The sequence below is a fragment of the Bos indicus genome, chromosome 29, assembly GCF_029378745.1.
Source record: "Bos indicus isolate NIAB-ARS_2022 breed Sahiwal x Tharparkar chromosome 29, NIAB-ARS_B.indTharparkar_mat_pri_1.0, whole genome shotgun sequence".
Classification (NCBI taxonomy): Eukaryota; Metazoa; Chordata; class Mammalia; order Artiodactyla; family Bovidae; genus Bos; species Bos indicus.
Genome location: NC_091788.1, coordinates 30264016 through 30280002, shown reverse-complemented (window position 1 = coordinate 30280002; position 15987 = coordinate 30264016). Strand labels below are relative to the sequence as shown.

Genomic DNA, 15987 nt, shown 5'->3' with positions numbered 1-15987 from the left:
TTGGCAGCCCCAAACCCAGCCTACCGACCCCAGTAAATGCAGCTGTAGAGGTGACTAGAGGCAAATGGGGCGTCGTTTCCTGCCCTGGAGAATCTAACCCAGAGCACAGAGTAGAGCCAACATCTTCTTCTGGCCAAACCACTCAGCTCTCCTCCAAAAGGGCAGTATTCTGATACAGAGCACACCAGGCCCAAAACCAACCCCAGTCCCACTCCCACAATAGTGATGAGCACCCCCTGCCCAGGCGCACCCCCTGCAGTGGGTGCTGTGAGGGCCACCCTGAGTCTCCCTTTCAGGATGGAAGAACTCCTTTCCCCCAACTGCTAGGCTGTGGGGTGGCCAGCTCTCTGCTGAGCCCCCTCTGGGGATTACCTGCGGCCAAAGGGAGGAAGCCCTCCCCCAGTGACTGGCCCCCGCAGGGCAGAGAAGCCAGCCTGCCCTCCTGGGATGGGACAGCCTGAGGGCCCCCTGGGCAGCGTCATTGCTTCTTGTTGGGATCCACTGAGATCTCCAAGGTGCCACCCCCACGGCCAGATGCCCTTCTGTCCAGTCCTGTCTCCCTCTTCCCCGGAGCTGGTCCCGACAGGCCTCCCCACTAAGCATCCTCAGGTCTCTGTCTACTGTGCTGCCTCTCACCCACACCCTCCCCAGGGGGAGGATGAGCATGACTCGATTTCCCTGCGATGGCAGAGAGGGCTCAGCCTTCTCCCGTTCCGCATGGCAGCACCCTGGCAGATCCTAAAGCAGGAATGTTCGCCTATAAAATGCACCCTCTCCGTATAAAATGCGAGGCAATGCTCACCAATTTCTGTGGAGAAATGTGGGCTCTCTCTGTGAAAAATGAGGAAGATAGGAGATTTCAAAAATATCTATAATGCTAAAGTTCGGATGAGCAGTGAAATGCTTTCTGTAATGAATTCAAAAAGAATTGCCCTTTTTCGAATTTAGAGGCTTGTGCTTTTTCAAAAACAGACTCAGAGCAGAGAAAGACTTTGACTTTTTTTCTCTTAGGATGCTGGCAAATAGTGGATTTGATAAATTTGCATAAAGTTGAAAGGTACGTTTAGTGGTTTTCTGGGATTCCCCGAAATGAATTTTGGTGGCAAGAAGCCCAGAGAAAAGCATTGTGCTTTTTTCCCCGCTTGGCATGCTGCCACTTGGCTTTACGGTTCCCCGTGACAAGGGACACTGTGTTTTCTCTTTTTCTCTGCTCTCATTTATCTTGCTTCCCAAGTGGGTGTCTTGCCCATCACCAGGCTTCATCTCTTCTTGTCCTCTCGTCCTGCCCGTCCGTCCCTATGTTCCAAACCGAACTGTCTTCATCACTTCTCTGTCTTCTCGTCTTCCCCACACTGCTTCAGCCAGCTACCATAGGAACAAACACACAGTTTTATAATGCAAAAATCAGTATTCCTAATCCCCCATGTAAAAGCCAATTATTGCGATTTCATATGTTTATTTTTTAAGCTCCTTAATAAGGTGACCCTCTCCCCCATGCCCCTCAATTTCCTGAAGCTACAAGTATTAGTCAGGAAGGTTCCACTGGCCTTACTTCCCTCCTTAGTGAAGCCACAGATTCTTTTTTTTAATTAATTTTTGTTGGAGTAGAGTTGCTTTACAATGCTGTGTTAGTTTCTGCTGTACAGCAAAGTGAATCAGCTCCACATGTATGTGCATGCCAAGTCGCATCAGTCGTGTCCCACTCTGGGACCCCATGGACTCCAGCCTGCCAGGCTCCTCTGTCCATGGGTTCTCCAGGCGAGAATGCTGGAGTGGGTTGCCATGCCAGGGGATCTTCCCAACCCAGGGATCGAACTCACGTCTCTCATGTCTCCTGCAATGGCAGAGGGGTTCTTTACCACTGGCGCCACCTGGGAAGCCTAATTATACATATAGATGTATATACACACACACACACATATATACCCTCTTTCTTGGATTTTCTTCCCATTTAGATCACCACAGAGCACTGAGTAGAGTTCCCTGTGCTGTAGGTTCTCTTTAATGGTCTGTTTCATACACAGCGTGTAGGTGTCAATCCCAATCTCCCAACCCATCCCACCTGCCCTTTCCCCACTTGGTGCCCACACATTTGTTCTCTGTCTGCCACAGAGCCTCTTGAGGACGTGGATTTGCTGGATGGGAGACTGTAGCAAAACCAACCATATCAGTTCTGCTTTCTATTTATGGGACCAACCCAGACCCGCTCAAGTCCCTCGGGCATCGTTGAACTGGCTCAGGATGGACTCCGTGATGCTGTGAAAGGGCTCTCTGTGTAAGGGCAGAGCACACAGAGACAGCATCCCACACGGGAGCAGCCAGGCTGCACTGAGGCTAGGAGAGCAAGGTGAGGGTAGCCAGGCCCTCAGCGGCCTGAGCCAGAGCCCTGGCTCCCCCACTCATAAACTGTGCGACTTGTCCCAGCTGGTCTGCCAGGCTATGCCTTGGCTTCCCCATCTGTAAAATAAGGATGCTACGAGGCCCACTGGCAGGAAATCACTGTAAGATTTAAACCAGTATAAAAGCAAACCCTCCACCACGCCAGACTTCCCCCCCAGACTCAGGTCTGTGGAGCAGGCGAAGCCCAAACTCAAGTTAAGGTCAACGCCAGCTGGGGAGCCTTGGGGAACGCTGCGAGGCAGATATGGGCCTGAGAAGGACATCCATGCCATCCTGGGGCCATCTGCACAGGAGCCAAGCTGGAAAGGGAAAAGTCCCTTTCTCCTCGGGACAAAACACCTCCAAGGTGGCCTGAGGGATGTCCCCCCGCACCTGTCCCCAGGGTCCCACATGCCCCCACACCTGCCCTTGACACACCATTGCACGTCAGCAACCTGCTGTGAACACACACACAGGCACAGACACATAGAACACACACAGACACACAGGCACACACACAAGCAGACACAGGCGCATGTGCACACACACAGGCACACACATGCACACACACAGGCGCACACACAGGTGCACACACAAGCAGACACAGGCGCATGTGCACACACACAGGCGCACACGTGCACACACACAGACACACACACAGGCACACACACAAGCAGACACAGGTGCATGTACTCACACACAGGCGCACACATGCACACACACAGTCGCACACACAAGCAGACACAGGCACATGTGCACACACACAGGCGCACACACGCACACACATAGACACACGCACACCCTCTGCTGCATGGAGCTGCTGTCCGCGCCCTCCTGCTCTCTCACCCCATCCCCCTGCTTGGCACACATCCTGTGACTCATTTGTTTGCTCGGGGTTAATGAACATCCGTCTCTTCCACAGCAGCTCCTCACTGATGAGACGGCTCAGTCCCTTTCAGGGTTTAATCGGAAGGAAACAAGAGTGCACACCCTGCCTAATTTGAGGGGGAGGCAAGTGGCTTTACTTGATGTTGTCCCTGCAGCATCTGTGTCCCTGCCCGCACCCCTCCTCCCGGGCCCTGCCCGTCCCGGCCTCTCACCTCTCCTCGTCCCCCCTGTGCTGTCGTTGCTTTGCGGGGAGGTGCTGACCTCCGTCTTGGGAGCCGAGGCTGGGGTGCAGAACAAGGAGGCAGCAGAACGAGAGGTTGAAACAGTGACCTCACGTCAGCTGCTGCTCTGTGTCCATGTGGACTGGCTTACTGGGCAGACAGTGATCCTATGGGCAGCTAACAAGGGCTGAGTCCCTGTGCGGTACTGAGCTCTGGGACGAGGCGCTCCTGTTCACGCGGGTCATCAGCACCCGGCTCTGTGAAACGGAGACTGTCATGTCTATGCCATCCACGCTACCTTGCCCAGAGAATGAAGTACCTGCCCACCATCAGGCAGCCAGGAGCTGAGCGAGGCACCTGCCTCCTGTCTTTTCCCCGCTTATCAAGAGCTCCGGGGGAGAGGCACGCTTCCCTGGGTCCTGACCTTTGCAGGTCACAGGGGTCACGATTCCCTGAGTTCAGCTAGTCCAGGCACCCCCAGGCTTGGCGCAGGGATGGAGCTAAAACACAGCCTCCAGGCCTCTCTCCCCTGGTCCTTCTGCCTCCAACCTCCCAGGAAAAGTGTTTGGGCGATGGTGCCACCTCCATGGATGACATCCCTTAAAAAGACCCTATTTGCATCCTACCCAAATCTCCTTTAGGCAGACCTGACTGTAGTGGGGAGGATCCAAAGAGGAGGTAAAGACACCTGTACTGTGTGTGCACTTAGTCGCTCGATCCTGTCCAGATCTTTGCGACCCCCATGGACTGTAGCCCGCCAGGCTCCTCTGCTCATGGGGATTCTCAGGCAAGAATACTGGAGTGGCTGCTATGCCCTCCTCCAGGGGATCTTCCAAACCCAGGGATCGAACCCAGGTCTCCCATGTTGCAGGCAGATTCTTTATCATTTGAGCCACTTAGGGAAGCCAAAAGACACTGACATTTAGCAAATTACATCTATCTAATAAATCCACATACAGGATTGCCAGAGAAAATACAGGATGCCCGGTTATATTTGAACCTCAAATAAACATACTAAAAATTATTTGTGGCTTATCTGAAATTCTAATTTATCTGGGTGCCCTGTACTTTTATGTACTAAATCTGGCAATCCCACGTCTCCTAGCTCCACTGCTTACTGGCTGTGTGATGCTGGGCAAGTGACCTGACCCCTCTGGGCCTGTTTCCGCATCTCTAAACTACACGTAAGTGCGTCGACCTGGTACAAAGCTTCCCAGGTGGTGCTAGTGTTAAAGAATTCGCTTGCCAATGCAGGAGACACAGAAATCACGGGTTCGATCCTCGGGTCAGAAAGATCCCCTGGAGGAGGAAATGGCAACCCACTCCAGTATTCTTGCCTGGAAAATTCCAGGACAGAGCCTGGCGGGCTACAGTCCATGTGGGTGGCAAATAGTTAGACATGTCTGAGCGGCTGAACACATACACACACTTTGTATAGGGCCGTTGAAAGGATTAAATGATGGCTTTTGGAGCACTGGAAGAGTTCTGAAAGCGTTGTAAGCTCTGTGGAAATGTTAGCTATTATCTACATTATTACTGTTTGTCATTGTTGTTCTACTGGTATTACTATCAGTACCTCCAAGGTTATAACCCAGGAGGTGGTATAAATGCAAAGATGCATTAAGACCCCTCCTCTTAGCTGTTGGGAACCTGGATCAGGTTCCACAGATCAACATCCCAGGAACTGCAGTGGGCGCCAGCTGGTGCTAAGGGAGCGTGGACATTTGCTTCCTGCTCAGTGGGGTCAGGCAAGGCACCAGACAACCAAGATGTATTGAGGCTTGCTCTGAGCTATACTCTTTCCTGAGTATAGGCGTAGAAAGGAGAATCCAGCAAGGACCATCCCTCAAAGAGCTCACAGCTGTGGGATGGCCAAGGGCACCAAGAGCCACATAAGCTCGTGGAGGTAGCACATGGTCTTAGGGCTGGGGCTGAGCTTGAGAGAGGGCTTCCTGGAGGAGGTGATAGAAAATAATGACCAGGACTTCCCTGGTGGTCCAATGGTTAAGATTCTGTGCTTCCAATGCAGGGGGTGTGGGATCAATTCCTGGTTGGGAAACTAAGATCCCACATGTTGCACGGTGTGGCCAAAAAAAAATAAAAAGAATGACCAAAGCTAACCAGGCAAAGGTGGCCTTTGGGCTGGAGAGAGGACAGGATCCCAGCCAGTTACATCTCAGGATGAAGACACTGTCAGCAGAGGGAACTTCACAAAGCATTGCAGTTGTAAAGGCCAGGGTATCCTTGCAGACAGGTGAACGGACCTGTCCAGCGAAAGCATGGGAGGAAGCTGAAGAGAGAAGGCCTAGCTGAAGAAAGCCTTGGCTGGGGTCCACGAGGAGGAACCGGGTTTTACCCTGGAGCAGCGGGAAGCTGTGGACACTGAGAAGCAGAGATGGAGCCAGTCACCATCCATCAGGGAGGTAGAAAGGATTGGGGTGGAGCAGACAGATTCGCTGCTGAGGATCCAGTGCTGGGGTGACTTCAGGAGCCCAGAGCTCTGGGCAGTCTTTCAGGAACTCCCCAGACAGTAGGTTACTGCTGAGCGTATCGGTTAGTCTTTGCAAACGTAATGATTCTACGAGTCAGTGATATGGCCATGCCCAGCTGAGATGATCACACGGGGTCAGGCGGGCACACACATGCCCTTGCATCTTTCCAGTGTGATGGCCCCACTCTCGTGGGCACAGAGTCTGAGGGGACGGGAGAGGAGGGAGGGCCAAGCAGGCAGGGTAGCAGATCACCCCAGCACACAGGGGCTGGCCTCGAGTGAACAGACAAGAAGAGTTACTGGCTGGAGGAGGGAGAAGAGGTGGGAGGTGGTAGAGCTGAAGGATCGTCAGCAACAGAAGACGGAGGACAGGCTGCAGTGTCATCACACCCGATGGCCCAGGTTCCAATTCCTTGCTGGATCCCAATGCACGTTCACATCTTTGAAAGTTCGCAACTGGAAGGTTCATATGTAGAGGACTTACTGTATCGTTTATTTATCCATTCACTGTCTAACTCTTCCACTGGAATATAAACTCCACTTAGGCAGGAGTTTTGCGTCCCTGCTGCTTCAAACAGGGCCAGGTACACAGTAGGTACTCAGTGTGGATTTTTCGAATGCCTGCTGGCCCTGAAAAGCTGACTTAAAAACGGGCGCATCTGTGTCTTTACAGTCTGTGGTTCCGCACTTTGGCCATCAGGTGGCGCATCGATGTGCTCGAGGGCTCTGGATGCGGGCATCACACAGGGCCCAGAACCTGACAACGAGCAGAATGGGAAAAGTGAGCAAAGCGAGATGAGAATGGCAGAAACCTTCCTCCTCTCCCTTAGCGGACGTCTCTCCAGCACACACCGGGAGCCAGGCCTGTGCTCCATCGAGCCCTCTGAAGTCAGGCTAGGGGATGGGAATGTGGGGTCTGAATGCATTGAGATAAAGAGCCAGGACCCAGGCAGGAGGTTTGAGCAGAGCTCCGGTTTTACGGGCAGGTCTTTGTGCCGCTCTGATGCTGGTAGACTGTACATATCATAGGGTCAGACAAACTTGCTTCTAAATTCCAGCCTTTACCTGCTGTGTTACTTAGCAAAGTCATTTGCTCTCTCTGAGCCCCCGTTTCCTAATCTATAAAGTGTAAGTCCTAATAGCAGCTGTTTAGAATGATGTGTGTGTGTGTTCAGTCGTGTCCGACTCTTCGCGACCCCATGTCCATGGGATTTCCCAGGCAAGAATACTGGTAGTGGGGTTGTCATTTCCTTCTCCAGTTCCGAAGGATATTTGGTTTTATTTCGAGAATAAAACAAGAGAGCTCTTGGCCCGGTGTCATCCGCAGAAACAAAACTAAATATTGTTCTCAAAAACTGGACCTCTGTCCATGGGATTTCCCAGGCAAGAATACTGGAAGTGGGTTGCCATTTCCTTCTCCAGTTCTGAAGGATACTTGGTTTTATTTCGAGAGTAAAACAAGAGAGCCCGTGGCCCAGTGTCATCCGCAAAAACAAAACTAAATATTGTTTTCAAAAACTGGACCTGATCTTCAATATTTATCTAGCCCTATCAAGCTACACCTTCATTCTTCATAGCATAAAAGTAATCCTATAACAACCTGCAGGTATCTTGATTGCCTCACTTTCCAGATAAGAGGGCGAAGGTTGTCAAACTGTATAACTCTGTGCACACATCGCACCGCTTATGAAGCGGTGGCCTCGAGCCAGGTTCTGCTCAGCAAACGTGCGTGAAACCACCCTGGAGCAGCAGGTGCTCTGCCAGGTGACGAGGACCAGGATGAAGGAGGTTGCAGTCTAGGGAGAGACAAACACATCTGGATCATTTCCATAGAAGAGGTGGGATACTGAGAATGATATCCAGGATGCTATGGGATCATAGACAACAGTTACTTGGTCCAACCAGGAAACGCAGAAAGAGATGGACCGGGCCCTCCACGCATCGTACTCATTCATGTCTGACTCTGCAACCCCATAGACTGTAGCCCACCAGGCTCCTCTGTCCATGGGATTCTCCTGGCAAGAATTCTGGAGTGGGTCGGCCATCCCCTCCCCCAGGGGATCTTCTCTATGGACTCAGTAACCCCTTAGCTAAATCTGCAAGGCTGAGTAAGACTGATCCAGGAAAAGAAGGAACTCCAGCATCTCAAGTTAAAGAACTGCTGTGCGAAGGAACTTGCTAGGTAACACATTCACGCGGGGGTCTACGCACTGGTCAGAAAGTTCGTTTGAGTTTTTCATACGATGTTATAGAAAAACCTGAATCAACACAATATCTTTAAATCCAGTGTTTAGTGAGCAGGACCGGCTTCCCAGGTGTCGCTAGTAGTAAAGAACCCGCCTGCCAATGCAGGAGATGCAAGAGATGTGGGTTCCATCCCTGGGTCAGGAAGATCCCCTGGAGGAAGGCATGAAAACCCACTCTAGTATTCTTGCCTGGAGAATCCCATGGACAGAGGATCCCGGAGGGCTACAGTCCATGGGGTCGCAGAGTCAGACACGACTGAGCAACCGGTCATGCATGTGCCCTCTGGCCTCTCTGCTCGAGTCCCCCTTGTCCTGGGCAGCACAGCTGGGAGAAGGTCCTCGGGGGCTCCCTCCTACACAGGCAGATGCAAGCAGTACCGCCCACAGGGCGGGTGGCCAGAGAGGGGCAGAGGAAGCAGGAAGGCCCCCAGCCGCCTGCCAGAGTCCTGGAAGACAGGTGAATGAATGGCAAAGAGCCAGCCCAGGACTGCGAAATTCATACGATGTGTCCGTTCCGTAAGCAGAGCCTGGGAGCCAGCCCCCGTCCCAGGCAGGGTGTGACCCCCGGGGCTGACTTCCAGCTCTGGGCACCAGCTTGGCCTGAGTTCCATCAGGTCCTCTCAGGCCTCAGTCACCCAACAGTTAATGCGTTTTTCCTGACTGACAACAAGCTCAACACTACAACAGTCAACTATTTTTATCTCCGGATTAATCACAAAAGGCTAACGCTTCCACCTTCCCTGTGATTAAAAATTAGGAGACCAAGCTCTACAGTGGCTCAGGATAATAACCAATCCTGGGAGGAGGGGGGGTGGATGAATAATGCATCTCCAGGCTCCAGGCTCCGGCTGCTCGAGACTTTCTCCCCGCCTGGCCCCCCAGCTCCGGGCCGGGCCTGAATGGGGAGGTAACGAGAGGTCCCCTCCCGTCGGGAGCCACAGCTGCCAAGAAGGACTGTTGATTTCTATTCAGCCCGCTGCCCCCAAGCCTCCCCTCCTCATCCCCCACCACCCTCACCCACCCCAGCCCCATCCGCACCCCCTCCTACCCCATCTGGTGTGCACCGAGGCGAAGGCCGATCAATAATGCATGGTTACATGAATAACCGGCATGATAACCACTTATTCGGGAAGATGTAATCAGGGCCCATTCTGAGGGTGTGTGTGTGTACGTGTGTATGTGTGCACAAGCGTGCCTACGCACTCACACCACACAGTCCCACTCCCCTCTCCCCTCCTCTAACCCGATATTATAAACACAGCATGAAGGAAGGGTCCAGCCTCGCTGTGCTTGCTTTTTAGAAAGGCCTCCTTGCTCTCCATGCCCTGATCACAGGCTGGTTCACTGAGCAAAGGCCCAGAGACAGCCTGTTCTCAAACCTGGTCTCACAGCAGAACCCGCTGGGAGCATTTATTTTTGGTTTTGGTCGCACCACATGGCTTGTGGGATCTTAGTTCCCTGACCAGGGATTGAACCAATGACCCTATAGTGGAAACATGGAGTCCTAACCACTGGACCACCTGGGACCTCCCTTCTCTGGGAGCTTTAAAAAGCCCTGATGCTCTGGTCCACCTCCTGAGATGGGGATGCAGCTGCTCAGGGTGTAGCCTGGTGACAGGACATTAAAAACCTCTCTGGGAATATTGTAAACTGCAGTGAGAACCGCTGTCTCAGGCCCAAGGCCGGTCAGTGCTGAGGAACGTTCGAGATCCCCTGGTGTACTTTCACATTAGATGGCTGAGGAAACAAAACCGGACAGGGGCTGCCTCGCCACTTCAGCCTCTGATTTAGGGCAATTTCCACAATCACGCCCCCTCGACTCAACCCCGGGGAGGCCTTGGAAACTGGACGGCCAGGTGTCGATGCTGTTACCAAAGCTCCGGGTGGTCGTTTCCAGTTTCCCTGGCCCTCAGCGAGCTCAGTCTGAGTACCTCCGTCCTGGGCGGCTGGAGGGGAGGCAACAGAGAGGGGAAGCAGGAGGCCAGCCCTGCTGTAAGGGTGGCCCGAAGCACAGAGATAAAATCCTCTCACACACAGTCACATCCACCCCCCATTTACCACAAGCCCTCATCCGCCTCCCTGTGGCTCTCTGGCCCCAGAGCATCACCAAGGCCTCCAACACTAATGAGGGGGTAAGGGGAGCGTGGGGTGGGGGGCTGGCCTCATCGTCCAGCCCACACCCACCATCTGCTTGCACCCAGGCCCCCTGGGAGGCTGGGCAGGGTTGAATGAGGCCATCTTCCTCCCTGGGCCAGGATCACAGTAGAGGCCCGAGGCTGATGAAAGCAGCTTGGAAGCCCGAAGGGTTTTTTCCCCTCAGCAATAGAAACTTGAGAGTTGGCACCAGCCAGGCCATGGTTCTGAACCAGGCTTCCTGGAGGCCGGGAAGGGAGAGGCAGGGGCACTGGCTCAAGGCATGCATCTCAGGATACTTACCTGCCCCAGAGCCTCCTGGAAAGAAGGGGAAAGTGTTAGTCACTCAGTCACGTCCGACCCTTTGCAACCCCATGGACTGTGCCCACCAGGCTCCTCTGTCCATGGGATTGTCCAAGCAAGAATACTGGAGTAGGTTGCCATTTCCTTGTCCAGGGGATCTTCCCGACCCAGGGATCGAACCCAGTTCTCCTGCATTGCGGGCAGATTCTTAACTGTCTGAGCCACCAGGAGTTTCTTTCTTTCTTTCTTTTTAAAGATTGATTTATTTATGGCTGTGCTGGGTCTTCGTTGCTAAGCACAGGCTTTCTCTAGTTGTGGCCTGCTGCCTAAGCCCAGAGGTGCAGAAGCTCACTTGGGGCCCGAGTGGGAGGATGGACTTCCTCTGGTGACTGGACAAAAAGGCCTTTTGCATGAAGACCTCAGCCCTCACCTGACGACCCCGTCATCCATTCACTGAGCAAACACACAGCTCAGCCCTCCTCAGGCCTCCAGAATTGACTGACCAGCCCCTCCCCAGGGACCCATCAGCTGGTCTCCAGGGAGCACCCTGCCCCTTCTGGTTTGTCCAGGGAGGAGAGGCAGGGCACAGCAGGGGCCTGAGACCCTCGAGCATCCACAAGCACGAACCTCAGAAGAGGCTCTGTGACCTTAGGCCAGTCACTTAACTTCTCTGGGCCCCTTCTCCAAAGAGTAGTCACCCATCACTATCAGTGCCCACGCAGCGTCCCATGGTTGTCATGGGGGTCAGAGACATGACTGCACTTTAGCAAAGGTTTATGGAGCTTGCGCCAGGCACCGGGCCCTGAGCTGGGCTCCGTGGGAGGCGACACTCTCCTCCTGGCAGCCCCCATCTCTCAGCGGGGACTGTACTGCCATGAAATAGAGAGGAAGGACCAAGCAGGAGAGATTCATTCCAGCTCTGGGAGGAGGGAGTTGGAGCCGCTCTGGGAGAATCAGGTCCAAAGGCGATGCCCAGGGTTGCACAGCTCTCTGGAATGCTGTCTCAGCCTCGAAAGCTTGCCTGTCACCTGTCCCCTGCGAGGGAAGCGGCCAGCCTGGTGCTCCAAGTCTCAGGGGACCTGCTTCCAGCCCTGGCCCCCTCCACTCAATCGCTGTGTGACCTTGAGCAAGTCACTTAATCCCGCTGAGGCTCGGTTTCCGGATCTGGGTAATTGGGATAATGATGTTTACCTCGCAAGACTGCGGTGAGGATTAAATCAGATGACAGATGTGACAGGGCTTTGTTTTCAAAGAGAGAAGTTAGAAAGAAGGATAGGATCCAGGCAGCAGTGGCACGCTCTCCGATCTGCAAATCGCAGCTAATGACGCCTGCCCTGTCCCCTTGCAGGCTGCCGCGCGGAATGAGATGATGACATGAGCGTCCTCTGCAAATAAACATGCGACGCCTGTGTCGGGATTACTGCTGTCGTCGCTGTTATTGTTATAGTACAAGAGGATTATACATTTTATTAAAGGATGATAATTACTGTTTGTCAGCGGCTCCATAAAATCCACTCAGCCTTGCCCGAGAGGAGGGGTGCCCTCAGCCTGACCTCTCCCCTCTCTCTCCCCCCACAGTGCCGCCCGATGACCCGGTGATCCTCGGGGGGCCTGTGATCAGCCTGCGGGCTGGGGACCCCCTCAACCTCACCTGCCATGCAGACAACGCCAAGCCTGCTGCCTCCATCATCTGGCTGAGGAAGGGAGAGGTGATCAACGGGGCCACCTACTCCAAGGTGAGGCGGGGTTGGGGGGATGTGGAGGAGGGGAGGAAGCGGGGCTGGGGGCAGGGCACAGCTTGCCCCATCTCTTTGCAGCTCTTGGCTCTGCCTGGATGACTTTGTATCACCTTTGGCTCCTAGCTCTTTGTCTCTTTGTGTCTTTCTTTTTTTCTCTCTCTCTCTGTCACTTTTTCTCTAGAGTGCTCTGGCTCTATTTATCTGATCTTTTCTGTCTCTCCTCCTCTTCCTCTCTTTCCTGGGGGAATTGCTGGGTGTGGTGACAACCCTAAGAATGGAGTTGGTCAGAGGAAGCAACTCAGGGACAGAGGTGGACAGAGCCGAGGGTTGCCAGATAAAATACAGGACGTACAGTTAAAAGTGAATCTCAGGTTTGTTGTTGAGTTGCTCGGTCGTGTCCGCCTCTTTGCAACCCCATGGACTGCAGCACACCAGGCTTCCCTGTCCTTCACTATCTCCCTGAGTTTGCTCAAACTCGTGTCCATTAAGTCGATGATGCCACCCAACCATCTCATCCTGTCGCCCCCTTCTCCTTCTGCCCTCAATCTTTCCCAGGCTCAGGGTCTTTTCCAACGAGTCGTTTCTTCGCATCAGGTGGCCAAAGGATTGGAGCTTCAGCATCAGTCCTTCTAATGAATATTCAGGGTTGATTTCCTTTAGGATTGACTGGTTTGATCTCCTTGCAGTCCAGGGGAATCTCAAGAGTCTTTTCCAGCACCACAGTTCAAAAGCATCAATTCTAAACAACAAATAACTTTTCAGTGTAAGTATGTTCCAAATATTGCATGGGCCATACTTATACTAAAGATTATTCATTGTTTAACCAAAATTCAAATTTAACTGATGTCTGTATTCTCATTTGCTCAATCTGCCCACCTTCCCAGTGCTGCCAGCTGAAGCCGTTTAGGTGTTTCCTGTCCCAGGTACCTGGCTCAGGGGGCAAGGAGGGCTGCATGCAGCCCATACCCCCTTACCAGCCCTGCACCTGCTCTACCCACCTGCTGGGGTGCTTTTCTCTAGTTCACACAAGGTGCTGTGAGCTGAAGGGCTTCCCAGGTAGCGCTCACGGCAAAGAACGTGCCTGCCAAAGCAGGAGACGTAAGAGACACGGGTTGGATCCTTGAGTCAGGAAGATCCCCTGGAGGAGGGCACAGCAACCCACTCTAGTATTCTTGTCTGAAGAATCCCATGGACAGAGGACCCTGGTGGGCTACAGTCCATAGGATCGCACAGAGTCAGACATGACTAAGGTGACTTAGCACATATGGAACCTAAACTGCCTCCATAAAGGCCCCATGTCCAAATATGCTCCAGCGAGGTTAGGGCTCCACCCTATGAAATCTAGGGGGACTATATATATATATACATATACATTACAGACGGGGAAACGAAGGCAGAAAGCTGACGTTACTACGACATGTGATAGAGCTCGGGTGTGAACCAGGTGTGTAGGACCCCAAGGCTCTACGATGACACTAACACTGTCACCCAGGAAATGTGCTGTGCAGATCCAGTGAGGGAAGGCAGTGATCCTAACAGCTTCCCTCTGCTCATTCATGACCATCCTTTGAGGCAGATGCCATTGCTCCCATCGTACAGATGGGGACCGTGAGGCACAGCAATATACATATATATATTTCAGGGGCCTGGCAGCTCTGACAAGCTATAGACCTGTGACTTGGGCTTACAGAGAATGATGGATGACCCAGCAGCTCCCATGGACTCAGCCCTGGGGGCTGTCAGAGTCCAGCCCTCTGTGGCTCCCTCTCCCCCAGGACTGCAGGTGCCACTAACCTCGGCAATTGTGATGTCCCAAAGGCAGAGCAACCCCAGACTGTTGTGCAAGAGAAGAGGCTGGGGGCATGAGCAGCTGAGACAGAGACAGAGAGACAGGGAGAGAGAGAAGCCAAGAGGACACGCAGTTGCAACAGTCAAGTAGGAGTCACGGTCTACAGGAAAAACCCCATGGGGCCACCCTGACAGCCCTCGAGGCGGAAGCCTCAGCATCTGTCACATGGTACTTGTTTAAGCCACTGAGCCTGGCAGCTGAGAAGCCGGCATCCAGGCTCCACCACCGTCTAGCTCTGTGGCCATGGGCAAGCTAGCTAACCTTGCTGTGCCTCAGGGTTCCCATCTGTACAATGGGACCAATGGCTCCTGCCTCAGAGGATGGTCATGAATGAGCAGAGGGAAGCATGGCTGTTAGGATCACTGCCTTCCCTCATTGGATCTGCTCAGCACATTTCCTGGGTGAGAGTGTTAGTGTCATCGTAGAGCAGGCCTTGGGGGTCCTACAAACCTGGTTCATACCTGAGCTCCACTACATGTCATGGTAACATCAGATCTCTGCCTCAATTTCCCCATCTGCAAAATGGGATGATGATAATAGGTATTATGACGTAACAGGTGTCCATGTAATATGGACACCTGTTACAATTGCTGCGAGACTTAAGAAGAATAATGCATTTGAACACCACAACAGAGCACAGCCCTGTTCGCTGCAACTAGAGAAAGCCCCATGCACAGCAATGAAGACCCAGCACAGCCAAAAATAAAAAAAGAGAATAGTGCATTGAAAGTAAGGGCTTTGTAAACATTCGCTAGCATCCTTGGCTCCTTCCTCCCAGAGCCCTGTCTCCCCAACCCTGCTCTCCCCCCACAGAGGTTGCTCAGAAGGCCAGGTTTTGTTTTGCTGCTCCACCGTGTGACCTGCAGGGGAAGGGTGCTCCGCCAGCCCCCACCCCCCACCCAGCACAGGCTGGGGTGCCTCTCCCTGAACCAGGGCGGCCAGAGCCCTCGTGGCCCAGGTACCTGGGTGAGCGCTCGCGGCTCCCAGCGGGTTTCTGGCTGCAGAAGCATGGGAACTGATGAAAAGCCATCTCTCCAAGTCCTCTCTTCCTGGACACCCAGCCTCAGGCCGTCTTCGCTGGGACTGGCACCAGAATGGAGGCCACATGGCGGTCATCTGGAAGGCAGACCCGGGGAGGCAGGACAGGCTGTGGAAGAGGAAGGAAGCCAGCTTGTGCTGAGACCAGAGGAAAACCTTCCCTGGGAGCCAGGTTCCTGCTCCATCTGCTGCTCCCCAGCAGCCGCAGCCAGGTGGAAGGAGGAGGCCTTAACCCTGAAACGGTGGACAGGGGGAGGGTCGCTTGACCTTGGATGTCCACAGTCGTGTACGTGTCTGCCTTGAAGCCCCTGACCTTCCAGCCCTGCACTTCTGCTACTTCCAACTTGAGACTGCTGCCTGCCCCAGGGGTGCCCACCCACCACCACCAGGACCACAAGACTTATTAGAGCCCAAGCTACGTACGAGTTCTCTGGCACAGCACCTCTCAGAGCCCTCCCTGTGGCTCAGCTCTGCACTCTGTCCCCACCGGTCCCCGTAGCATCCCATCTGTTCATCTCAGGCACCTGGAGCCTCCACCCAATGTCCAGCTGCCTCTCATCTTGGCCTTTGTGAGGAGCATCCCTCCTGCCCCCAGGACACAAAACTAGGGGTCAGTCCGTGAGGACACAGGGTCTGGGGACGCAAAGCACGGCCCAAATCGCCACCTTCTCTGACAGCCCTTAGTGATAACAGGCCCCAG

At 53.6% G+C, this 15987-nt stretch overlaps 2 protein-coding genes across 4 annotated transcripts in view; one reads left to right on the top strand and one right to left on the bottom strand.

The window, feature by feature from the left end:
* The window catches only part of KIRREL3 (kirre like nephrin family adhesion molecule 3), a 604013-nt gene that overhangs the window by 549099 nt on the left and 38927 nt on the right, over positions 1–15987 (top strand). For all 3 annotated transcript variants that reach the window (XM_070782709.1, XM_070782708.1, XM_070782707.1), the window contains exon 5: positions 12240–12397. In XM_070782709.1, the coding sequence (XP_070638810.1) occupies positions 12240–12397 (158 nt within the window). The remainder of the gene's footprint in view (positions 1–12239; positions 12398–15987) is intronic.
* LOC109554476 (m7GpppX diphosphatase) overlaps positions 1014–15987 on the bottom strand; it is a 152916-nt gene continuing 137942 nt past the window's right edge. The window contains exons 16-17 of the mRNA XM_070782710.1: positions 15212–15365; positions 1014–1365 (exon numbers count right to left, since the gene is read on the bottom strand). Coding sequence (XP_070638811.1) covers positions 1358–1365; positions 15212–15365 — 162 coding nt within the window. The 3' untranslated portion in view covers positions 1014–1357. The remainder of the gene's footprint in view (positions 1366–15211; positions 15366–15987) is intronic.